Source organism: Fringilla coelebs, assembly GCF_963513975.1.
Source record: "Fringilla coelebs genome assembly, chromosome: 2".
In the NCBI taxonomy this organism is placed as follows: domain Eukaryota; kingdom Metazoa; phylum Chordata; class Aves; order Passeriformes; family Fringillidae; genus Fringilla; species Fringilla coelebs.
The window spans coordinates 72,835,513-72,861,535 of NC_140029.1; the positions used below are offsets into that span (position 1 = coordinate 72,835,513).

The 26,023-nt window shown below is 37.6% G+C and overlaps 1 protein-coding gene across 2 annotated transcripts in view; it reads left to right on the plus strand.

Moving 5' to 3' along the window:
• Window positions 1-553: 553 nt before the first annotated feature.
• The window catches only part of MICU2 (mitochondrial calcium uptake 2), a 136,208-nt gene continuing 110,738 nt past the window's right edge, over window positions 554-26,023 (plus strand). For both annotated transcript variants that reach the window (XM_084201099.1, XM_084201100.1), the window contains exon 1: window positions 554-769. In XM_084201099.1, the coding sequence (XP_084057225.1) occupies window positions 566-769 (204 nt within the window). In that variant the 5' untranslated portion in view covers window positions 554-565. The remainder of the gene's footprint in view (window positions 770-26,023) is intronic.

Here is a 26,023-nt window from a genome sequence, read left to right on the forward strand (position 1 = left end):
TGGAACCGCCTGGAAGGGGGCTCTGCCGCCTGCCCTCACCTGGGGGTTCCCCGGCCCGGGACGGAGGGACCGGGCGCGCTCCGCCTGCGTTACGGGAACTGGGCATGAATCAGGTTGGAAAAGGCTTCTGGGATCAGCGAATGCAACCTGTGGCCCAACACTGCCATGTCAACCAGCTCATGGCACTGAGTGCCCCGTCTAGTCTTTCCTTAAACACCACCACCACCTCCCTGGGCAGCCCATTCCCACGCCTAACCACCTTTGCTGCGAAGAAATTCCTCCTAATGCCCAACCTAAACCTCCTCTGGCGCAGATTGAGACTATGTCCTCCCGTGCTGTCGTTTGTTGCCTGGCAGAAGAGCCAACCCACGCCTGGCTACACCCTCCTTTCAGGTTACCTCTCTGCCAGCTCCGTCCCCTCCGGTTGTAAGGGTGGCGTCGCTCCCGCCGGCGGAGCGCGGCCCACGCCATCCCGGCGGGACCGGGCCGGAGCTGCCCCCGCCCCGCGGCCTCGGGCCTGGCACTGCGCATGCGCGGCGCGGCCGCCGCGGCGCTTTCCGGGAAGATGTCGGCGGCGTGGAGAGCGGCGGTGGCGGCGGCGGCGGCCGCCCGAGCCCCGCTGCGGGGGCGGCTCGCCGGGATGCGGTCCCCGCGCAGCCAGCGCCGCCCGTCCGCATGGGGGGCCGCCGCCGCTGCTCTGGTCGGGGGAGGCTGCCTGGCGGCGTGTTACGGCGGGCGGCCGCGCGTGTTCCCGACGGTGCTGGCTCAAGTAAGGCAGCAGCATCTCCGCTCCCGGGGGCGGGCAGGGCTGGGCGGGTGCGCCGGGAGCCGGGGCACGGGGGCGGCTGTCGGCGGCCCGCGGCGGGTCGGGGTCCGCGGTGGTCAGAGCCCTTCGTGAGGCGGGACTTGGCTGCAGGAGCCCTCCTGGGTCCGGCGGTGTGGCAGGTAGTGCGCGTCCCCGGCCCGCTTGGCATCAGCAGCGTGTCACTTAACGCGGAGCTGCCTCGCTTCAGCGGCGGGGACTCCGCCGTTCTCCGCAGACGGAGAAGGCAGAGTTCGCTTTAGCACAGGGCGTTTCTCCTCTCCCCTTGACAGCCCTGGTCGTGCTGAACGATGGACCTGTGTGCTTTGCACAGACACACGGCCTGTAGTGAGCTCCGCGTTTCGCTGGTAACTTTTAGGGGAAACTTCCACGATGCCCGGTCTGCATGTCAGGTGCTGCTAGACAGTCATGCACGTTTTTGTGTCTTAAAAAAGTATGTATAGCTGTTTCACGGAAGTAGTACTTTTGTAGTTCGTGCTTTGTCTGAAACGCATAACACAGACTTATTTCCTCTTACTGTGTCCAGAATGTGTGCCCTGGATGCTGAAATGTGGTTTACCTTGGAGCATTAGGACACTCTCAGAAGGGTGCTCAAGGACAGATCATTATTGTTTATAAAATAATCTTTGTACACGGTTTCCCAACTTTATCCTTTTCATGGAGGCAGTGAGCTTTTTCCTGTTCTTCCTTCAGATAAGAAGTTACTGTCAATTACAGTTGGTTTGTTATTTCAAAGCTGGAAGACCTACATGCTTTGTAGGCCAGAAGGTTTGGTGCGATGGGTGAAGAGGTCAGTCTATGCTTGCAGTGCCATTCATCTACTTATATCTAAGAATTTTTGGAAGTATTCAACACTTTGTATGCTTTGATGTCTTATCTCGTAACAGTGATTAAACAGGCTGAACTACAAGCAGATAAATAGCAGCCTTTATTCTTGAGGACAACCTTTATTTCTGAGTTAAGAAAAAATAATTACTTTTAAATTTTTTTTAAATAGTCTAATACTTAAGCTACATCTGCTTAGAAAACTCAATTTTTATTAGATAAGCATTTTTCTAAATAGATTATCTAGTAGTCCTGGTCCTTGGACTGGGACATGTTAAAACTTTGGACAGCACATGTTAAAACTTTAATTTTCTATATCCATCTCCTAGCAAGGAAAGCATCCATTACTGAGCAGATATTCTACTGAAAATGTATTTCCTTGTTGTTCTTACATTTAGTTATGTGAGGTTTTTAAGCATCATTGCATTATTTTTTTTTAAGTCCTGTCATTGAGACCAATTTAATTAATGCATGGAACTCTTGCTTAAGTAGATGTATATGTAGGTATATATAAAAAGTGTTAGATGTGGGCAGTAATCACTTTTAAAGGGGGTTGAGTGAAGGGGTCTCATTCTGGTGCTGATGTGTTCTTGTGGAGTAGCTTCCATGTAATGCATGGGCAATCCTATGAGTACACTTTTAATAATTCTCAAGAGGCAGTCCAAAAGTGTAGGACTTATTTAAGTGCTTTGGTTTTGGAGATGGTAAATTGCTGGACTCTTCAAATGTTTATTCAATTTGAACTTTTCGGTTTTCCCATAAAATGATTGTTGGAGAAACTAATTCTCCGTATGTGTTGTACTCCATATTGCTGCAGGTAGTGTACTGAGCTTTTTAAAACTATCTAAGAAATTACCATGCAGAGCATAAACCTGCAAGTGTATGGTGAAAGCTATGAGCAACAGTGATAGAGACAATCTGCAAATCTTTCAAGCAGTTTAGATGCTACTTGTGACTTCTGATTGATAGAAAATAGCCCAAAGTGAAATTTAGTTGAAACAGGTAGTCACCTTTATTACATATTTTGAAGCCATCTTTTTCTCAGTTCAGAGATTGTGGAATCATGAGATATGAAAATTCTTTACACATTCTCATAATGGATAACGTTATTTTCTGTTATTATTCCTTTTCATTGTAATTAATCTTAACAAGCCTTGCTTGAGCTTGTGCTGACAAACAATATTGAACTGTTTGTTCCTGTCGTAGTATGCTATCTAGTGGGAATGTTGGCAGCATGGTGTGTGAAATATTACAGGTTAAGGCAAGTATTTGAAATTAAACAGCATAATTTTCATTATCTTTGTTATAAAGGAATATGTAATGGAAATGTTTATACATCTGTATCATCATCAAATTTTACTGGTTGCTCTTGAGAATGCAGTGGGATTATGGTACAATGCTTCCCAGTTTTCCTTGGCAATATAGTCTTGTCTGTTTAATTGCTGCAAAATAGGTCACAATTATTTAAAATATTTGACAAAATCAGGCTGACAAAGTGACAAGGTATCTCCATGCTGTAAAGAACCAATATAATAAGATTTTATGTTTTTCAGCAGCATTACATTATGTTTAAAAAGTTCTGTCATTAAGACCAATGTCTGGTCTGTGTGTGACTGGTATAAGCATAATTTGAACCACTGAGTAATTTTCATTCTTGTCCTAAGTTACCATTAGTAGCATCTTTGCACAGAGATTTCATTGGAAATTCTTTCTGTCTGTTTAGGTTAAGTAGTTGAAGTTGATAACTCTATTTAGATTTTCAGTTTTTCTCACTAAAACTAATCTCTGTCAAAGTAGTCAGTCGTTTTTCAGTTTTTCCTTGTTCCAGGCAATTTCAGACATACAATTTCTAGCGAACCTGGCAAACAGGATGCCAAAGGTATAAAATCTGTAAATTAGTATTTACTCTATTTTTTATTTCTTTCTTCTTAAGCTTTTGAATAGCCTAAAATCAAAGGCTGATACATGTGACACCTAGTTTCTTAAATCTATTTTTAATTCCTGTCCTTTCTTCCTACTGGAATGGGTTTCATCCTGCTCATATTGGTTAGGGGCACTTCTGACTTCTGCTCAGATTAAATGAAATCCAGCCTAACACAACATAATCCTGTATGAGTCTTTGCAGAATCAAAGGTTTTTCAGGGTCATATAATCTGTTTTCTTTTTGTGAGTTGTATGTTTGTGTTTTATTTTGTAGTGGCGTGTCTCTGGTTACTGTATTTTATTAGAATTGTTTATTCTGACAATGACTTTTCAGTCCAGGCCTTTTTTTTAAAATTTTGGCCCAGGTTTTTGTCAACATTTTCACTAACACTTACCTTTTCTTACAATGAACATCAAGTGATTATCCCAGTAATAAAACATTCTATATTTAATGTAATAATACCTCAGATATAATCTTTCATGATTTATGAAGTTGTTTTCATTCTCTATATTCATTTGCTGACCTACTGTTTGGAAACATATAAATAATATGTTGGAGTAAGTCCCTAGTGTTGATTGTAAAACTCTACAAAGATTATTACAGCAAAATGAACACAATAGTTTTGAAACCTTTTCTTTATAGGCACCAGGTGTTGGTTCCATCTATACTTGTTATTTACCTGTGAAGCTACACTGACAATACCCAAAACAGATAATAGCCTTTGTTGGAAAAAAAATAGATCAATTTTCATTTTTTAATAAAATGAGCTAATCAGCTTGTATCAAGAGGAGAAAAAAGGAAGGGAGAGTGGGGGGGGGGGAGGGTAAGGGCTTTTGTTCTACCAGCGTAACTCAGAATGGGGATTTCTATTGAATTCACTGAAAGTGTTCCTTCTGTTGTCCTAACCAACGCAGCCAGGTCAAAAATGGTCACACTGCTCTGCACACTGCATTGATATCATACAGGCTGCTTTTCTTTTTTAGTAGTGGAATTCAAATGTCACAATGGTATATGGTTTGTAACCATGATCAGACTTGGATGTGCCTTTTTTCTCTCAGAGCATGGAGTTGCAATACTATCATGGCCCATTCCAGCTAAATTTGGAACCTTCCAATGGGCTGCAGGTTCGATCTTGGGTGTGCACAAACTGCAAATGATAAGAAAATTCTGAGAAGCAGCAGGCTGCCAGAGGCAGTATATCCTGCCCCTGCTGAGTTTTTTATGGCCATGTTTAGGTCACTATCTTCAGAAAGAATATAATTTGATTTGCCCTTGAAAAGTTGTGATTCCTGCAGCGTGTCAGAATTTGCACTAAGTCACTGTTTTCCAAATGAGACCAACTAGAATTGTTACTAGCACATATATGAAACTTTATGTGTGCAAGTCTTGTCTGCTGATAAACATTACCATGTTTCAGCACTCTGGTTTTTAGGGTTGTGGGAGCATTAGCTGGTACTTAAATATTTCATACTGCTTACCTGATGTAAAGAGGAAATCATAACTGACTAACAGAAATTTTCAGGGTCTGTTCTTGTTAATGTTTTCTGTTACATGGCATAGTCTAATTGGTTCTCTTTATCTTACCTTTTCTGCTACTGCTGTCTTGCATCAGCAATCTTTTCAATTATTCCAGATTAGAGGAGACTCAGTTTGTATCTTGGAGGTCTTAAATATGTATGTTGTATTTAATCATACTGAAAATATTAAGATAGTGCTTATAGCAATTAACAAACAATTTGTGATAATTTGAAAATACTTGAAGTGTCCAAAAATCTAATTTTATTTAAAATGCATTTATTGTGGCAATTCTGTTTTGGACTGCAGGAATTTTATTATTTCAGTTTAAACTGCATTGAATGTTTAATAATTTTTTGAGTGTCAATGATTCTTAAGAGAAGCAAAGATGGGAGTGGTAACTTTGTATGTCACACTACCCACACCCTACATGGGAGTGGTCACTCCCATGTCACACACATGGGAGTGACAACTTTTTATGTCACAATATGAAAACTGTTATTCTGAGCAACTGAGACTAGAAAATTTTGAGCGATTAAAGCTAGAGCTTTGATTTATTTACCAGGTCTGTATGTGTACCCACCATGAAAATTTATTTTGGTGCTATTGCCTTACACTTTTTAAAGAAATCAGAATACCGTAAAAGATTCTCCAAATACTAGCTCATTCAGGGAACACTCCCTTGGTTCTGCCACTGTGGAAAGGTAAAATAGTATATAAACAAATCCTAGGGCTACGCAGAACTCAGTTCCACAGCTCATAGGATAATCCCGGGAGAGCACATACATTAAATATAACTTATCTTTTCAGGGGTTTAGTAGAAATCTCTGGACTCCCAGACTTGGAAGTTGTTAAAAAAAGATTTTAAAAGTTTTATAATCCTACCTGTGGTTTTTGGTGACACTTTGTGATGTGCGCTATGTCTTCAAAGAGATTGAGTGCTGAAACATAGTTGGTTTAGGCAAATTCCAGTATTTTGTACATGTTTTTTTCCTCAGGTGAAATTTCCAGCCCAGATCAATAGAAAATTTTCAAAATAATGTCTGCTATAAGCATGTTACCTGTTTGGTATATATTTACTTGCTTGGTAACTTTCGGCAAAAACGTTTAAACTACGTGTGCTTCCAAAACAATTGTAATCAGTTGCATGCAGGTCAAAACAGCATTTTATTTAAATCATCTGAATTATTTTCTACAGAGCAGTGGAAGGAAGAAATGCATAGCTCTGGGATTTTAATTGGTTTTTCACATATCCTTAGTAACCAGGATCACTTATTGACTTAAGTTATGCTTACACTGCTTGTAGGCCACACTTTCTCACTCGCTATATTTAAGATTTTTAGTTTCGTTGGTTGATTTGGTTTCTTTGTTTTGTTTTGTAATACATAGTGTTATTTAGGAAGCTATGCATAGTAAGTGCATGTGAAGGATTTTTGGCCAGATAAAAATATACAGGTGGTGTTTGAATTCAGTCACAAAATAGAAAAAAAGAGTGTATTTCTTATACATTAATAATGATTCCTACAAAGTCGCACATCAGTGCTTTGAATTGTGAGACACTGATGTATAATGTTAGAATGGGAGTTTTTGTGAGGGTATCTTTGCCTAGTTTATGCTGGGGAAAGAACATTACTGCTAAGATGAGGTGTCTTGATAAATATAGAGCCTGGGATAAAATTGCATAAGGATATGTAATGATATAGAATTGGTATAGAATTGCCTGGAGGGAGGAATGAGGTTCTAAAATAAAACTAGAAGGGATATGTACAGTCTAATCTAAGAAACATACAAGAAGATTCCTGTGTTTACTCTGTCATCAAAAGAAAAAGGTTGCCTGCTTCTGTTGGAGCAAAAATCCCAGGACAGGTTCTTTTCTCCTAAATAATATTTTGAAATGTTTATCTTCAAGTCTTTATTCTATTAGAATTTAATTGAGAATGCAGAGGCACATAGACGATTACTGGGGTGCTCACTAAGTAAAATTAAGCATGTATAATTCTGCATCATAATTTTAACATGCTTTTGAAACTTAATGCCAATGTTTGTAATTCACATCAAGCAAGCTGCTCAGTGATGGCTCGCAGGCCTCAGAAAAGCCTCACAGTGGAATTCAGTTTGTGTGAACCTGACCACATTGTTACATTAGTAATTATTAAAATTTATGTAGTAAAACAATGCCGTGTAAAAATAATGAAAATTACCATTACTTTTGTGGGTTGGAGCGTCTTTAAGCAAAGATTATTTGTTTTTTTTATTTGGGTTTTTAAATCTCCTGCTTTATAGCTTAAAGGAAGGAACAGCCTCCTCAAAGTCCTTCTGTCTTTTTGCATCTTACCTTGCTGCTGGTTATTGTTGTCCTTGCTGTCTTAGGCTCTTCTGAGTGGCAGTACACAGCACACAGCCAGGCAGTGGTTCCCTGCACAGCTTCAGATTTCTGTTCTGCTTGTAGCATGGTTGGGAAGGTCTTCTTACTGCATCTTCAGGTTGTGTCCTTGACCATCTACAAGATGGCACCTTTAAATCTTCCCGATGAAGGTTGTGCAAGACTTGCAGCCTGTGGAGGAGGCTCCGGGTGGATTCAAGGTGCTTTGAACCCCTGGTGGTCCTTTCCAGCAGTGCCTGCCCAGCACTGGAGAGACTCCTTATTCAGCTGTGGCAAGCTGCAGGCAGTGCTCGGCAGTGCTCTTGCTGGCATGTGGTAGCATCCATCCCTCTGCCAGCTTCATGGTTTGTTTTCCACTGTATCTTCCACTGCTATATTTACTATCTCAATAAATATTACTAAAGAAAAAGTTGTCATAGATCATGACAAGGCAGTCAACTCAGTAGGTAAATGCATTCAATACTGCCTGTTACTGAACAGGAAATGGGTAGTCATTTTTTTTATTAAAGAATTCAGATACCTGTAGTCTATGGCTATGAAAGAGACAGTTTAACATAATTTATGCATGTGCCTTCTAACTCAGGTATTTAATGTGAATATATTCCTATTAATTTTTTCCCTCTACTGTGCATCTTGAAGTAGATAAAGTACTACAAGTGGTTTGGTTCTGAGTTTAAATGACTTGTAACATTCTTGACTCCAAATCCATCTTCAATGAATGAGTTTTGGGTACTAGTCTCTAAATATTCTGAAAATAGTGTGTGCTCAAAAACTTTTTCAAGCATTGATAAATATGCAATTAGATTGCTAGCTCAGCCTGTCCCAATCTTTTTTCTTTTCCTTAAATATGCTTCAGGATTTCTGAAACTGTTCCTTTGTGCAGCCAGTGAGGGTAACCTTAGCTACCTCTTGTTTTATTCTGTATTTCACTGTTATGGAAATACTGTATGTATCAGGTATCCATCAAGTAGTCTAAATCAATAACTGGGATATTAAATATATCACAAGCATAATTCTCAGCATTAGTGACATAACATTGTCATGTTATGTGCCTAAAATAGAATGTGGTATAGAGAGTGTGGAATCTCTAGGACCACACTGTTATAATTAATTATACCCTTAAATATTACTTATGTATGTGCATTTGTTTTACAATTTTAAATATACTGTATCCTCTTCATCTTTTTGAATGGGAAATATTTATATACTTAAGTTTCTGGCTTTGAAAATATTTACATTTATTCCCTTCTCTTTGTGCACAGAGATTCTATGTGCAGGTGTCTTCATTGATACTAAAGCAACATGATGTGAAATGTAATCTTAGAGGTCAAGGTTAAAATTTAACTATCTCTCATCTGACCTGTCACCTTTGCCTTGAATTCACTCTTGCTATATGACTTCAGTGATTAAATAAAATCTAACATTCTTTCTAGGCACTTTGATACATGTGGACAGGTGGGGTGAGTTAAGCTGCATGGTTTTGTGCTTTTAGCTAATGTAGTAAAAGGTTAGTGCTTGAGAATTTTTGGCTGTTTATGTTAATGGGCAAACATAAACAGATAAGAAAATAGCTTGCCTGAAAACAAAAAAATAGATTGATTAAAAAGAATTGCACAAAATAATATTCTGATTTTTAACAAAGAACCTCGAGATGAAACTAGCATTAATTTACTGGTGATTTACTGGTGATACAAGACTTTTTCTCCAGTAAATACAGTAGATGGTTTCAACATAGATACTAGAAAGTTTCTTCTTTATTTGGTTTCTTAGATGGAAGCTCTGTTTGCCTTTTTTTTTTTTTTACTTTATGCTTTACTTTACTTTATTTGCTGGGTTAGCATGAGAGCTCTGTATTGCACTTACTTGTAGACTTTTGTATAACATTGTGGCTGACTGAATATGGTTATTCCTGGCAAGTGGCTCAGCATTTTGGAAACATAATCTAGCCAGAAAGAACAAATAACTCAGAATCTAGTTTAAATAATCATCCAAGACAGATGGAACTATGTGAAATGCTCATTCAGAACATGTGTAGTAGACTATAGCTCCTTGCTGCTACTCACTGAGCTTTTTATTACGCGTGCAGCTGAAAGACAAGAGAAGGGAGTCTTGTCAGCTTCAAACACCAGACGTCATTTCAAGTAATTCCTCAAGGTTTGTGTCCCCTTCAGGGTAGGAGAAATTTCAAGAATGACTGTCTCACACTTGTGTAGTCTATGAAAAGCACTTACAGCAGATGTACCTAATAAATATTATAGATACTGATGCTTTCCCTGCTCCTTTGCCACATCATCAGAGAAACTCCTTCATCCCTCTCCAAAAACTGCACAAACTCTAGCACAGATAGAAAAGTTACATGAAATGAAGAAAATTGGTGTTTCCAAATACTTTTTTTTAAAATATTTTTTTTAAGTAGGCATTTTCTTTGATAATGCCTTTTATTGGCAATACTGCCATATTACAATAATCTATTAAGAAATAATGCTGTAATATTAAAACAACATATACCGAGCTGCATATAAAGCTATGTACATATCTAAATGTAATGTAAATTTATACTTTGTATATATTAGTAAAGATATGTATGCATATGTATAAAATATACTTGAAATACACACTGTGAGGCTACAATAATGAAAAATAAACATAAGAATGTGCTAATGGAAAAATGATGGGATTTATTTTGAAAGTTTCTAGTCTAAATGGCCAGATATGCTCAGCATTTAAAGGACAAAATCTGCCTGAAGTTCTACCAAAAGCTTCTTCTGGTGGCCCTGTAAGAGGCAGAGGTCTGTGTGCTGCCAGATCAGGCTGGCCTTTGAACTTGACTGCATGGGCTTGATGATGTGAGATCTTGCCAAGGAGAAAGGCACAAAGTTCTGTCATGTTGTATTGCTCATTGTGGTGAAATGGACTTTGTAATTATATTTTATGATCTCACAAATTTGCCAAAATGAACTTTATTTTTCAGTAGAGAAAAGTCTTAATGGTTGTGTATTGACCACATTATTTGACAAGCTGCTTCTCCTTTTATAAAACTTTGAAAATTAGAAGATAACAAACCTTAATAGCGTAGCTGACAGAATAATTGGTTTGGAAATATAGTACAGCTTCTGTACCAGTCCTCTCTGGGCTTGTTTTTGAAGCAACTGTGGACTTGTCTAGTAATTTGGTGTTTTTAATGGCAATGCAAAATCAAAATTATACTTGGCATGGACACTAAATGCGTGTTCTTTACTTTATAGCCTTATATTGTTTAAATGCACAGAGACAGTGGCCTAAGTAGCCCGGGATTGTCACAATGAAATGTTTTGCCTTGCTCATTGCGCTCTAATGACTTTCCCTCCGGTTATAGTTCTTACTTGGAAATGCAGTAAAGCTGATGGATAAAACATCTGACATCTTTTCTACTGAAAAATACACTTGATGGTCTTAGGCATCAGGGAATACAGTGGTATGTATCACTGCTGTCTTTGGGAATAAGCAATTACAGGCTTCTGCTGAAGATGGGAAACAGCAGGAATAAACATTGTAATCTCCAAAAGATGAAAAGCACAATACACAACATGCATCAATTTAAAACCAGTATTTCCCAGATCACTTTAGATTATTTTATCCAATGTAAAGTGTTAATATTAAATATGTACTTTTCAATACAGAACAAATGAGGAGAATTGATGCTTGACTTAGTTGTTGATCTTACAGAATCACAGGATAAACTCACTTTAAAGGGACTCTGAAGGATCATCAAATCCAACTCCTGGGTCTGCACAGGACCATCCCCAAGAGTCACGCCATGCACCTGAACGCTTCTTGAACGCATTCAGGCTTGGTGCTGTGGTTCTCAGATGTTCTTCAAGAGATCCATCTCCACTTAGAGAAGCTTTTCTACTTCTTGTTGTCATGGTTTATCCCTGCTGGCAACTGCGCATCTCAGAGCCTCTCATTCCCTCTCTCTTTGGTGGAGAGGAAAGAGGAAAGAACTTGTAGGTTAGAATACAGACTAGCAATGTGTAGATGCTTTTTCTGCACTTTGACTTGTTTTGCCTACCATTATCTTGTTCTAACCCTCCACCAGACTATCTGCAGTGCATGCAGCTATTTTTTCTGTACTTTAGAGAGAATTTTTTGAGCTCTGTGAACTCTTTTTATTTGATCTGGATGTAGCCAGATATTCCCATATGGAAACTTCTCAACAAAATCTTAAAATATATTTGGATTAATTTGTAATAGTGAAACATGCTCTATTTTGACAAACACATTTAAAATGTGTATTATAATTTGTCATTCCAATTAAATCAACTTCTGTATTATATCAGAGCTGGAGTTTGTTTTTGTAGCTTGGTTGTTATTGTATGTGTGTGTTACTGTTGCAGTATTTCTCCTTCTGGGAAAAAACCCAATTGTTAATTTTTTCACATAGAGCTGTAGTTAGCACTTCTGTAAAAAAATTTGTGCTTGTCTTTTTGATCTCTTGCCAGGAAATTTCTTGAATAAGAGTACTAAAGATCTAAAAAGTCATAAGTAGCAGCATTTAGGCTGTGACCTATGGAAAGGACTCAATGTGGACAACAAAAATGGCAAAAACTAAAGAAAGTCTTCTGTTTCTGGATTTTAAAAAAAATCCATTAAAATTTTAGATTTTAATTAAGCCAAAGAACCATCATGAATGACAGAGTGTAGAGGGTATAAAATTACTTTTCCTAGAACACAGTATTTTTTCTGAATTTACTAATTGTATCTCATGTTCTTACTCAGTCTTCCAGAAAACTACATTGGGAAATTGCTGACATACTTTTTTCCCAACTGCTGTTAAATTTGGAAAACTGGCAGTGTCCTATTACCAAATGGTCTTGCATTGTTATTCTTTAATTTTAAGATTTGTGTTGTTGTTTCTCTTCAGTCTCAAAAATTAAAAAAAAAAAAAAGAAAAATCTAAATATTTAGGTGCACCAGAAGTGTTGGATGTGTTAATAAAGCAGACATGGTGTAGCAATAAATACTGCATTATTTATATTAACAGCCCTATCAAAATTAACACACTTGCACTGATAATGCACTCTTTGTTTACTGAATGTTTTTCATGGGTGCCTCACTTTATAATCTGCAGTCCTGAGACCCTCGACAGTACTGCTTCTTGAAATGACAGCAGTGCAATCAAGATGCATTGTCAGAAATCGTGGCACTATAGTCAGATCCCTTGGTGTAAACCTTTTAAAGTACTATATGGTGTTCCAGTACAGATGGATTTTTCCGTGCAATGTACACTTATTCTCTCTGGCAGTGGTGGGAGATACGACTTCCAGTGTCGAAGGGTTCTGGTACTGACTGCAAACAAGGAGTGATTATCCTGGGAGTCATTGCATGGCTGAGTCCTTTGTGGGTAGGATTTGTGAGACTGTAGTTGTGGGACTAATGGGGCATCTTTATTCCTTCTTCATCCCCTGTAGCCTCTGGGTTAGATCACCCTCCCTCCATAACTTCCAGGAGCAGCAGCCTCCATGTGAGGGGCTACTCTGCTAGCAGGAAGCAAGACTGCTTCCATTGCTGAAGCAAATGGGCTGTTCTGGGCTTGGCTTTGAATGCAGAGTTAGAAGGTGATGAGTAATGGAAAGCAGACACAGTGGCTCTGGGCCAGGCTGCGTGGGGATTAAATTCTGGATGTGGTATTAATAGGATGGAATGAGACCCTTCCATACAATTCAGTAGTGTGTGTGTGTGTGTGTGTGTGTAGCTGCGTGTCACCTCGATGAATTCATGTTGCATACATCTGGTTCTGGCCATTGGAAATGTCCAGCTGATCTGACTAGACCACTATAAGTGGATTTAGAAGTTGCTTGCAGTTCTTCAAAGTGTATAAAACTTCCTGCATACAGTGTTCCCTGCCATTCTGGAGGTCATGACCGAGCTGTGTCAGACCTGGAGATTGTAAGTTTCATCACTGCGTGCTTGTGTGTTGTTTCTGGCCCATGGAGTGTCCCTGTGGGTGTTTGGTGAAACAAAGTTGGACCCAACATCCTTTATTTGAGCAGCTTCTGTAACTGGGAAGATTGCAAAAGCTTTTGATCGCCCCATGAAGCAGTAGAATGTGTCTTTTCCGTTGGTAAACTTTGAATAGACAGATGACAAGTTTCTGATGGGGATCAGGTTATGTTGACATAGCCATGAGACAATAAATGCTGCACTTTTTATTGTGGATAGGGTGTTGGTCCTTCAGGCCATAATTTACAAAGAGCAGAGACCATTAATAGTTTTCATAAGAATTTGAAGGTAACACAGCAGCACTATGCATAGCACACCTATGCATCAGTTAAATATTTAATATTGAGATATTTTGTTGAAATATTTTGCTGTTTGAAACTTCTTCTATAGGCAATTCATAAAAGCAATTGTTCTGCTTTTGCAACAAAAATTTATTTTATTCCTTTATAATATTGGTCCCTCAATATTCCTATTTAATATAATACTTTCATGGTAGAGGAAGCAGGGAATGAGAAAGTGGATCTTTTCTTGTCCAGGGGCTTCTCTACTATATTTTTGGAACTGATGTATGCATAAGGCGCTGAGGAAGGCACCCTGTGTTGTTGCAATTGTCTCAAAAAATACTATTTTATGCCATAAATGCATAAAATAGCATATTTCATTTTGTTATTCATAAAAGAGGTATCCATGCCATGGGCAGGGACACCTCCTGCTTGACCAGCTTGCTCAAAGCCTTATCCAGCCTGGCCTTGAACACTACCAGGGATGAGGCATCCACAGCTTTCTCTGGGCAACCAGTTCCAGTATCTCACCACCCTCACAGTGAAGAATTTCTACCTAATATCCAGCCTAAATTTCATCTCAGTCTATGCCCATTGCTCCTTGTGCTGCAGTTCCTGAGAAGGAATCTCTTCTCCAGCTTCCCTGTATGCCCCCTTCAGACATTGGAAGGTTGCTACAAGATCTCCATACAGCCTTCTCTTCTGTGGGCTCCACAGCCCCAACTTTCTCAGCCTGTCTCCATAGGGCAGGTGCTTCAGTCTCCTGTCAACTGCATGGCCTCCTCTGGACTTACTCCATCAATTCCATGTCCTCCTTATGTTGGGGACACCAGAACTGTGCTGGTCTCACCAGAGCAGAGGAAAAAGGCAGACTCCCCTCCCTTATCCTTCTGGCCATGCTGCTTTGGATGTAGCTTGCAGTAGGCTTCTTGGGATGCACATTGGCAGCTCATGTTAAGTTTTTCATCAGCCATACCTCAAGTCCTTCACAGGATTGCTTTTAATGATGCCTTGTAACACTCCATTGATATCAAATGCTTTGCTGGTATTCATGATGAAACTAAATGGAAGTATTGGTGTAAAATACACATTATGTCAACATTTAGACTTTAGAGTCAAGTGTAGGAAGAGCCTTGATGAGTTCTTTGGTGGCATTTGTTACATCACAAGGGAAGAAACTTAACTCAAGTGCCAAGGTGCGCTTCTTAATTGTGAAAAACAAGTCTGTAGTAATGGAAGAAAGTCTGTAAAAATTGACAACTGCTATAATCCTGTAGAATACCTAGCTGGCTATCCATTGAATAGCCTGCTCCTTTCCTGATGGTATGGGTCTGCTCCATGTGACTTATTTTTTAATTTGTTGAGGCTTGTGACCTTCAGAGAGAAAGGCGAAGAGGATTGCTTCACATGCAGAAGCAGCTTGAGAAGATCTTAAGTTTGGAAAAAAAAAATGAGAGGGAATTTTTGTGACATGGAAATAGTTTAGATATGTAAACTTAGATTGTCTTTATGTCAGTTGGTTTTGTCATGTCTTGTATTTGAAATAATTGTTATTAACGGGAGTTCTCATGTACTGCAGCAAAACATATATAAGCTTATGATACCTGAGCTATGAATCTATGAATTGAGATTTTGCTCTCGGAATAAAATCTCCCCCTTGGTTTCTTTTCTGTGGTAGTGTAGGAGTGTAGTGTTGTAATTCAGTTTTTTTTAAATTCTTCTCCTTATTAGCATAGGAATGAACAACTGTGCTCATAATGCCAGGCTTGGTGTGGAGTTTTAGTGGCTTTGTTAAAAGCAACAAGGCTGCACCTCAGCATACTGATAACTATGCTAGTAAGTCCTGGGCATCTGCATTGCTGTACAGAAAGCCTCAGACTCTTCTGTAGTAGTAAGTTTGCTGCAGAATGGGCAGGAGTTTTTTTCAATTAGTTTTTTTCCCATTGAAGATAAAACAGGTGGTTGTAGTCTGCTAAGAAGGAATACGGTTGTTTTGACAATATTAGGACGATTTCCACTGCATACAACAGGAATCGGGAGGAGAAGTAATTTTTCAGAATAAAGAGAGTCTTAAAATTGGGATATTAACTATTTAGTCTCAAATTCATGATCTAGATACAGCAAAACCCAAAATTCAGTCTGCATCTTTCACACCAGATAAGCATGTTATCAACCAATTTACTGTGTGTGCTGATTTATTTAAAAAAAAAAAAAAAAGGCACTTTCTGGAGAGTTGCCTATTTTTTTTTTCAAGTAAAAATATTTAGGTTCTTGTGGTACTGTTATTCGGAGATAGAAATATGATTCTTTGGCAGCAAGAATAAAAGAGAGACACAGAATTTCAAAGGTACACTATTTCTCAGCCTGATTTGGGTACAGCTGTGTACAGCAAATACCCACAACTGAAGAAAAAGCACATCAATCTTGAAAGGAAATGTATCATTATCTTTTCTCTATCCCCTGTTTACTAAGAACTTCTTGAGAAGGACTATTTTTTTCCTGAGACAGTCAAAATAACTATTTTTGAGTCAAAAAGAGTTGTTTTCAGGGACATTTAGAGGATTCTTATGCAGATAACTTGATATTCAAAGTACAGGTAATTCAGTGTAACTCATGTAAGCATCTGTGTGAACTGTATTGTTAGTTTAATTTGCTACTTTTAAAACAGTATTAGATTAGCATCGGGAAAACAGCACAATAATTTACCAAGTGCTAAATGGGCTTAAAGTCCTCTTTAATGGTATAGCCTTAAGTATGCATCTCAGTTGTGTTAAAGATACTAAAGTAAAAATAAAGAGGAGGAGGAAAGGCATATCTGTGGTGTCAGAGAGGCATGTGGCCGTTGTATAAAGGGAGGGTAATGGATCTTCCTGGATTCCAGCCAGTGGTGCCGGACATTCTGCTGAGGCACATTCCGGGGCATTGAGAGCAGTCCCTGAGTGTGCTGAGCCCTCTGCGTATTTCATCTTCCCCATGGTCCACTCTGCCGGGGGCCCGGCACTCAGTGGAGGTAATTTCAGTACCAGTGCAGCTTGTTGGTAGTCAGTTCTTCGGTTCAGGGTAGTGCTTGTCTTCTGAACGCTTGGACATGGATGGAGAGCTCCATTTGAGTCTCCTGTGCAGGCACCATTTTTCATGTTGCTGTTACTTTGAATGGGGTGTTGGATGTTGTCTCTGTTCCCAGTTTCTGGTTGTAAGCAAGTCATCTTAAGAAGATGGCTTTTCAATCAATGTTAAGTGCAATTGGGGTTAGTTGTAAAATCAAGTGGTGGTGGGATTACCTTTTTACCTTTCTGTCATGTTACCAACTTACTCTGTTACATGTATGATGCATTTTTCTGAACACAAAGAGGAAGAACAGAAGGAAAAAGGCATTATCCCTCTGTGCAAGGCGCCTGTATATTTTAACAAGTAAAGAAGCACCACAGTAAAACTCACACCCTAAAGGTGTCCACAACGGGAGTTTGCATCCTCCAACCTTTGAGATTTACCATTCCCATTTTCTCCACCAACCTAGTCTTCCACCTTTTCCTATTTTCTTGGTGAGTAAAAAGCAAGATGAATTAGCCAAAAAACTTTGTGTTATGTCTCCTAAAGTATAAACTTTAAAGACTCAGTAATTTTTGCAGAGTTAGCCTCTGTCTCCTTCTATGCTCAGATTTCCCGATGACAAACATACACCATTTTGTGGAGTTAATTCCTCCAAGGTTGTCTTTGACTATGGGGATTATTTGGCATTTGTTTTTTGGTATGACCAGAGAGAGCTATAAACTTTTTATGTTTGATTGTGTGCAACCTCTTTATAAAAAAGGTATGTTATGAAAGCATCTTTCAAAATATAAATATTTATGTTATTGGTTTTAATTTCAACTTTTCATGCTAACAGCTATGATTACTTTTCATTGCTATTGAAAAGTTCATTTGTTACAGGACCATTCAGATAAATATTTTATGTCAAACTGGATTGAGATTATCAAAATATATCATTATGCCCAAGGTAACTGTGACCTACACTTTGCTGAGGTGCCAGGCCTTGAAAATATAAAATGACCTGCATTTCCAGCATGAGTATTTATATTCAGTTTTTTAAAAGCTTAGTGACCAACATCTATTTTAAAAATAACTTGTTTTTCTGATATGTTGATAGCAATTAATCCTTATTTAAAGATGCACTCTAATAAGTTAAGCTTCTTAAATTAAACTGATCTGCCTTTCACCTCTCCTGCCTTCTTAGAAAATCTGCCTACTTTGAGTGCTACATAATATTGTTTATAATTGTGGATGCAAAGAACTAGAAATACTGGACAGTGGAAAGTATAAAGGAAGGGATGGCACTTTACTTCTCTAGTGCTGGGAGCGTAGTACACTGATGTCTGGCCTCCTCCACTCCCACAGTCTTTCTTAAAAAGAAGCCAAGGTTCAAAAAACTTGTGTTTAATTTGATGCTGTCATTTAACATTCTCTGTGGTTCTGGAACAAAGCTATTTGTGCGTGGGACCTAAATAGTCATTCACAGCTGCTGCCAGCTTATACTGGAAAGACTTCTTTTAGATAGAATATTTGAAGAGCACTGTGTTTCTTGTTTAGAGCCCTTGTCCAACCCTGTTCATGTTTCACACATTTAGGAGAACTGGCATTAAGATCATCTGTGTTAAATATAGGGAGCCATAAGCACTTGAGAAGACAAAGAGTCTTTAAGAACAACTAGATGTAATTGAGCAATAGTAGTGTGAAATGCTATCAAATAGGCCTTAGAATAGATAGTCTGTTGTGCCAACAGGACAGTTGTGCTTCATTTTTGGCAAATTTCTCTGATTCTAAAAAGAAGCATTTCTTAAAATTGTAATTGAACTGCTTTGTCTGAGCTGTGTAGATGTCCTTTTTTAGTAAATTTTACTGAGCTTTCCCAAGCATGAAGTGTGTTGGGGATCTAAAGATAAATTAATATGAAGCTGAACCAAAGGCAGTAGCATTTACATTAAAACAAAAAAAATTGTAACACTGAGAAATAGCTTATCATCTCTTTCTCAACTCTGTTATCTGTTCATTCAAAATCCTATCAAGATAAAGATAAGAAAATTAATATCCACATCTTATGTTGATGCTCTTGTGTAGAGTAGCATGGGGTACTTCTGAGCCACTGTTGGACAACCCTCTCAGGCACATGGTGTGACTCCTGGGGATGGTGCTGTGCAGGCCAGGAGCTGGAGATGATGAGTCTTGAGGGTCTCTTCCAGCTGAGTTTATTCTGGGATTAAGTCTTCCCAGGTAAGAATTTTCTGATTCTTTCTTCAGTTTGCTTTTATGTCATCTTCCTCTTGCTTCTAAAGAGTAATCTCAGCCACCTTATTCCCACTTTGAATTTACAGTTTCTCTTGGTGCATTTTGAATTACATAAGCATCTGTTTGAGGAAGAATGGAGATCTGTATCCTGTTTTGAAACTAAAAAATATCTGTGAAAAATGAATTAGAGACAGTGGAATAATTTTCTTTCTGCAGTAAGTAGTGTAGCTTAAAGAACCGAAATATATGCTTCAAGGTGTCTATACACAACTAAGTAAAGCAATCAACTTTTTAAACATTCTTCTACCTAATTTGTACAGATAATACTGTACCAACCAGAATGTAGCATTATGTGATTTACATTGTAAAATATACAGAACCCTAAACTGCAAACTTCTTTTATGTTGCAATGAATAGTGAGCACATATGTCTTAGCAGATAAGAGCAAAATGTAACTAATGAAAATACTTAAATGTAAGTAATGAAAAGACACACAAAATATAATTTGGAAAGGAATATTATTTTTTAACGCTGTAAGTAATTACATACATTCTGTTTAGTTGCCTTCTGTAATTCATTAGGGCTTTTAAGCTACTGAGTTTAAAGATAACTTGGACTTCCCTCAGTAGAAGCTGTAATGACTACCTTGAAGCCATTTTCTTTCAAGGAATTAATATTTCAATGTAACATTAGCTATGGGGGTAATTAACAGGTTTAGAATAATTAATAAAATTTTAAGGACTGTAAATTGCATTCCCTAATATCAACTGGTAAGGCTTCTTTAAAGGTTTTCTACGATTAAAATGATAAATTGATTTTATTTTATGAACAGAATATGGAAAAAATTGCTGTAATTTCTTTGTAGGCTCCATTAGACTTGACTCTTCATTAAAATCAATCCTGGATTAACTAAGCAGACACACTAGACACTCAAAAAATCTCATTTGGTATTGCTTATTTCAAATCATCTGAAATTTCATTTTATTTTTATTAGATTTGCTTGGTTTTATAAGAAATAAATACTTCGTAGTGTGTACTGGTGGAGAGAAGAGGAAGGGGAGAGAGATGGTCTTTTGAGTTCAGTTTTGTGCCAAAACCAGTTCCTCAAGTGTGGAAAAAAGCTCTAACTGAGACACAACATATTTCATGATTGCCTCTTTCTTGGCACACTTCATTGATGTTCCAGTTGAACTAAGTTGATAACATCGATATCTGAGAAAAACTAGAAGCACAACACATATTACAAGAATCCTCATTGTATCAAACTTGTTGCTTGGTATTCCTCCTAAATTCATAATTGTTTTTAGAAAGTTCCCTTCAGGTCTTCCAAATCATTATTAGAAATGGACAGTGCTAGCTGATGTGGGAGTGGCATCCCAAAGCTTCTGTTCTTTGAAGTAGAAAAAATAATAGCTTAGAAAAACTTGATTGAAGGTTACTTGAAGAAAAATTGATTTAATATGTGGTTGCTAAATTGACGTGTGACCTATGAAGTTAAGAGATGTCAGACAGCAACACTAGAGTGAAAGAACTAGTCAATGCTGTATTTAAATAATGCTTTCAGATGCTATCATACATACAGATTGTAATCAAAATTACTATTATACCTAAAGCCCAGGTAGCAAATGTATAACCTGTATTTTATCAGTAAATTGCTCTGGTTATTGCTCAGCCCAGCTAATTACCTTCCTTTCTGTACTTTCTTCTAATCAGAGAGCAAACAAAACTATGTCCCAGTGATGGCCAACATTGTGTCGTAGGAACTGTCACACACTGATGTTTCACCAGAGAAGTAAATTCTGTGCTACATGTCTGAATGAGGTCCTTTGGTTATGAGCTGTGAATAATATTGGGTATGGCAGGGTCTTTGTTTGGGACCTCTCTTTCCCAGCCCTAAAGATGTATTGATCATTTGAAGTTGCTTCATCTGTAGAATATTTTTAGTTTCTATGTAAAATGTATTAAATTACAAGGGGTTTTTTTTAAATCTTATAAATATTGTCTTGCTTCTAAAAAAAGGGTGAGTTTTTACTATATCATGTGTGTTTTTACTTCAGGAATGAAATAAAACTTCTTGCTTTTCTTGAATTACTGCATCCATTTGTGTCCGTACTTGATGCCTCCGTCTTAAATAGGATGGCTTGATGATGACTAACATTTTATTAGCATTGTTATGTGATGTGATGGCATGTAGCAGTTGTGAGAGAAGATACTGTTCTCTGACATGCTAATCCTGTGTTATGCTGGGCCATTCACAGACCATTCACATAGTCTTCCTTACTTATCATTAATCTTCTGTGTCAGATCTTCTGCCTGTGATCATTCTTTACTTTAAATCCATATTTAAATATACAGAATGTGGAATTTGTGAGTAATGTGATGCCCAGGAAGGATTAACACAGCAGTTTTGGTTCTTCTTGATCTGGGTTTTCATCTTAGTAATTGATTCACTTTTTAGACCAGACTGTCAAATTCTATTTCCTAGCTTTTCACATGAATTCACTAATAATTGCAGACTTTCCTGACACCACCTCTAAAATTATGCATCAAAGTATAGTGGTTCTTACCAGGTTTGTGTGTATTTAAAAATCGTCAAACCTATGTTGTTTTTACAATCGTTTGTTCTGCTTCACTCTCCTAGCAACAGTCAGTGAATTTAACTGAAATTTGTATAGTGCTTTGTAATAAATATCTGTGCTCTTACTGTGCTAGAAGACGAGAAACTATTTTCTTTGTAATAATTCATTTATGAAAAGATGAGTTTTCATTGTAGCACATGGCTCTTTCAGTACCTTTCAATAACTGTGTAGATTGTTTTCTTAAGCAGTTAGTAACTTACGTAATTTAAATAGAAGATTGACATATAGGTGCTTTTATTTTAACTGTAAGTAAAATTACTGTGCTTTTAACTGGTCTGTCAGAAAGATGGCCAAAACTGGTGTGCCGTGTCGTTCCAGAGAACAAGCAGAAGCATTGATCTGTCATGTTGTGTTGTGTGTGCTTGGGGAACAAATATCTTGGGCATGATCTTTCTTATGATGAGCATAAAAAATTAAAGGGGGGTTGGTTGTACTTGTGTTCTGGAATTCGAGTGGAGGATGTGTTAGTGTTTGTGTGGTGTGTCAGTTGGGGTTCTTCTACTTTGGTTTTTTTTAATGTAGTGGCTTTTCTTTGTTTTTCTCTTAGGAAGCAGTTCTAGTCATTCAAATCTTTTCTTATTGACAAGAAATTGACTTACATTTGATAAGTAAATGTTAAAGTTAGATGTGGAAATTTAAGGGGACTTAACCAAATTGCTTGTTACTAAAGGCACATTTAATTTAACTAGCAATATTGTTAGGTATTTATAAATTTTGCAGATGTAATATTATGCATAGATAATTAAAAATATAAATATTTCCTGTAGTATAAATGTAGAAACTGTTGTCGGTAAGGTACCAATGGTGAGTATAAATGATTAGTAAGTTTAAATAAAGCTGTGGAGCCGAAAAGTAAGTGGTATGGATAGTAAAATAATAGCAGACTTAAGGTCTGTAATTCTTTCATGGATTAGATACATGATATTTTGCTGGCATTAAGTTCAAAAACCCGTTCCTTTACTATTTGTAATTTGACTTCAGTCACGCATAGACTTGCTGACAGCTATTTACTAGAAGTCTGCCTTTGCAAGAGACTGGTACCTTACTGTGTAGCAATAAAGATATCGACATACCAGCTGCAAGAACTGTTTTTCAGATGTATTAATATATAAGCAGTAGAAAATGTGAAAGACTTGCACTTTGAGCTGAAGTGTGCAAATATACTTAATTTCTTGTAGTTACTTGGCTACCTGCTGATGCTGTTTTCATTAGAATTGTAATTTTTCCTTGTATATCTTTATTACATATCACTATTCAAATTACTTTTTTCAAGTTATCTGTATTACAAAATAGTCCTTCTTAACAGTCCCCTGTTGTGTGTTAAACTTTCTTGTCAGTAACTTGAAAAGAAACATTCTACAGTTTTGGCATTCTTGGAGGTCTTCTTCCACATTAACAAACAATAGAATAAGGGGAAATGGCCTCAAGTTGCACCAAGAGAAGTGCAGGTTTTATATTAGGACAAATTTATTCACTGAAACATTGGTTAAGCACTGGAGAGGCTGTTTGGGAAAGTAGTGACATCACTGTCCCTGGAAGTGTTCAAAGAACAAGTAGAAGTGGCACTTCATTAAATGGTTGGTTTAGTGGGCATAGTGGTATTTGGTGAAAAATTGGACTTGACGGTCTTGGAGGTCTTTACCAACCAATGATTCTATGATTCTGTTCTATGATCATGTGTAATTTGTTTTTCCATTTGCTTGCTTTGTCATTTACATGAAATTTTATCCTGCAGTCATTTATACCTTTTGATCAGATATGGTTTTGGTCGTGCCATATAATTTTGAATAATTACTGAGCCTTTTGACTTTTTTTTTAAAACTGGCTTTCTAGACTTCAGATATGCGGAATCACACTTGCTCTAGGAGCTCTGCTGGCAAAATCTCTCATATGGAAAATGCATTATTTTCACTCTTGATTGCAATTGTTTTAACTAGTTATTTAGCTCTGTTAGGATCTTCCCTTTTGTCTTGTGTTAGCACAGTTTGTTTGGGAGGTTTCTTACCTTATGTTAGATAGCTTGTCCAAACTTCTTGAAAATTGAGATATGTCCTGATACTGAAATCGCACGCAGCTGCTTATCAATTCTTCAGCTGCTACTAGTAGTAATGACTTCCCACTACGAAAGTTGCTGGGTTTTCCCATTTATTTATTCATATGCTTAGTCTTGCTGGTTTTGCTACAGTTTAAATTGTTTTCTTTGGTGCAGGCCTGGCTTGCCTATACCAAACTTCCCTTACTGCTCCCAGAAAGCTAATTTTTTTATTTAAATGGCAAGCTGTTTGAGTATCATGGCAGTCTTATAGAGCACTTTCAGGAAATAAATTTCACACCACAGTCATTAGATCAACTGTTAAATATTTTACTTTGTCTGGAAATTATGGGTGAATACTGTCTGATCTTGATAACTTGTTAATGATTTTATCTAGATTAACTTATGCTGATTGTATTAAAGGCTGTCTCTCTTTTAGCCCTCTGGAGAAAGATTGTTGTGGCAGATTCCATCTGCTCTTCTATAGTGAGCATCAGGGAGAAAAAAAATCAACTTTGTTTTTTTAGTGTTTTTGTTTGAACTCTCATGTTTTGATTTCATATTTACCTTACTGATTCTTTCTTATCTTTCTGCTTGTTCTTGAAACAGTTGGTTTTAATGTGACTATTAGAAAGTTGGTTTTAAAGCTTATTTTGCTTTCCTTTTTTACAATTTCTAGTTAACCAGTTTATGTTTAGGGGAAATCCTGTTCTCATTGTTAAGGAGCAACATCCGTTTTTAAAAAGACACTTTTCTACCTAAAATAACATTCTGCAGTGTTGTTTTTAATCAAGCTGGTTTTTCCAGGGCTTTTTTTGTTATTCTTGCTTGCTTGTTTTTTATAAGTGGTGTATGTTTAACCATATTGGTGGATTTGATGGATGATTCCTCTCATGTGCACGCATTTACATTTTGAGGCACTTCTTTTAAACTGCCTCTTCATTTTTATGTAGCTTACTTTGGTGAAATTTAACTTTATAACAAATTTTATTCCAAACAGATTTAATATGAGTGTATTACAGTTATGATTAGTGGCTCTTTGATTCAGGATGTAACTGGCATTGTGAACTGTGTGTTCCTGCATCAAAAGAGGTTTCTAATTTTTATGACAGCTTACAGAAGAAATAATTTTGCTGTCTAAAATGGGTTGAATCAGTAGTATATTGAAGGAAGAAAAAGGCATTTGGCCTTGGCATTTCTTAGACATATGTAGTCCAAGATACTTCCAGTCTTAGACTCCCAAGTACAAGAAAAGTATTGACAAACTGATGTCAGTTCAGTAGAAAGCCACCAAGGTGTTTGGGGGCTGAAACACTTGCTGAATGAAGAAAGATTGAGGTGTCTGCACTTGTTAAACCTGGATAAGTTTCAAGAGGACCTAATAGCATCCTTCCAGTGTCCAGGAGAAGGTCATCAAGAAGATGACCACATCCTTCACAGCGGTGAATGGTGGAGATGATAAGACACAATAGGTATGAATTGAAATAAAACTATGTAGATGGATTTAAAAACAGGTTTGGTGGAGGTGCACAGTAGGATTTCATGGCTCTTAAATTAATGTTGAATTTTTGGCCTCTTTAACTTTGAACTGATTGGCATGGTAATTCTAACATTCTTTTAACGCTGTATTTTCTAAATAAAAAGAACGGGTACTGGGGAAAGTTAGGAGTGTTTTGGGCTGTTGCTGTTCCAATTAGATGGTATTTGCATTCCACAGAAGTTGAGTAAGAATGTTGTTCATGATGTACAGTCTAATAGTGTTGTTGGACTGTATCTGGCTCTGTGGTTTTTGGGTTTGGTTTTTGCAACTTACCTGTCTTGATTGAAAATAATAGCCTTTAGGATTATGGAATCCACAGGTAGTCATTATTTCAGTCTTAATGGTCCAGCTATTCACAAAACAGATTTATAAAGAGCGTTATGAATACAGACATGAAAACAATTTAACAGAAAATATGTATACGTAAAAACAGTTCCTTTCAGGCACTTCCAGACTTGCAAAAGTGTAAGCACAACTGGAGAGGTGGAAAATATCATTAAATCTCAGTAAGTAGCTTGGAGACGTCAAATACACAGAGGCCCTACCTTTATTTGTTGTGGAAAATCACATAATATTTAGTCTTTTATTTAATAGAGAAACTTTATTCAGACTATTAGTGAAACTTGCTGTTGTCTGAAATGTCTTAACTTGTACAAGTAGTATTATTTCCTCTGTTGTCCTCAAACATATTTTTTTTCAGTTGGAATTCAGTACTGTATGATTGAGCCTCTTGAGGAAGCTTTCTTAACCTGTGATGATAGTTGTATGAGATTATAGCCCTCATTTGCTGAACTTG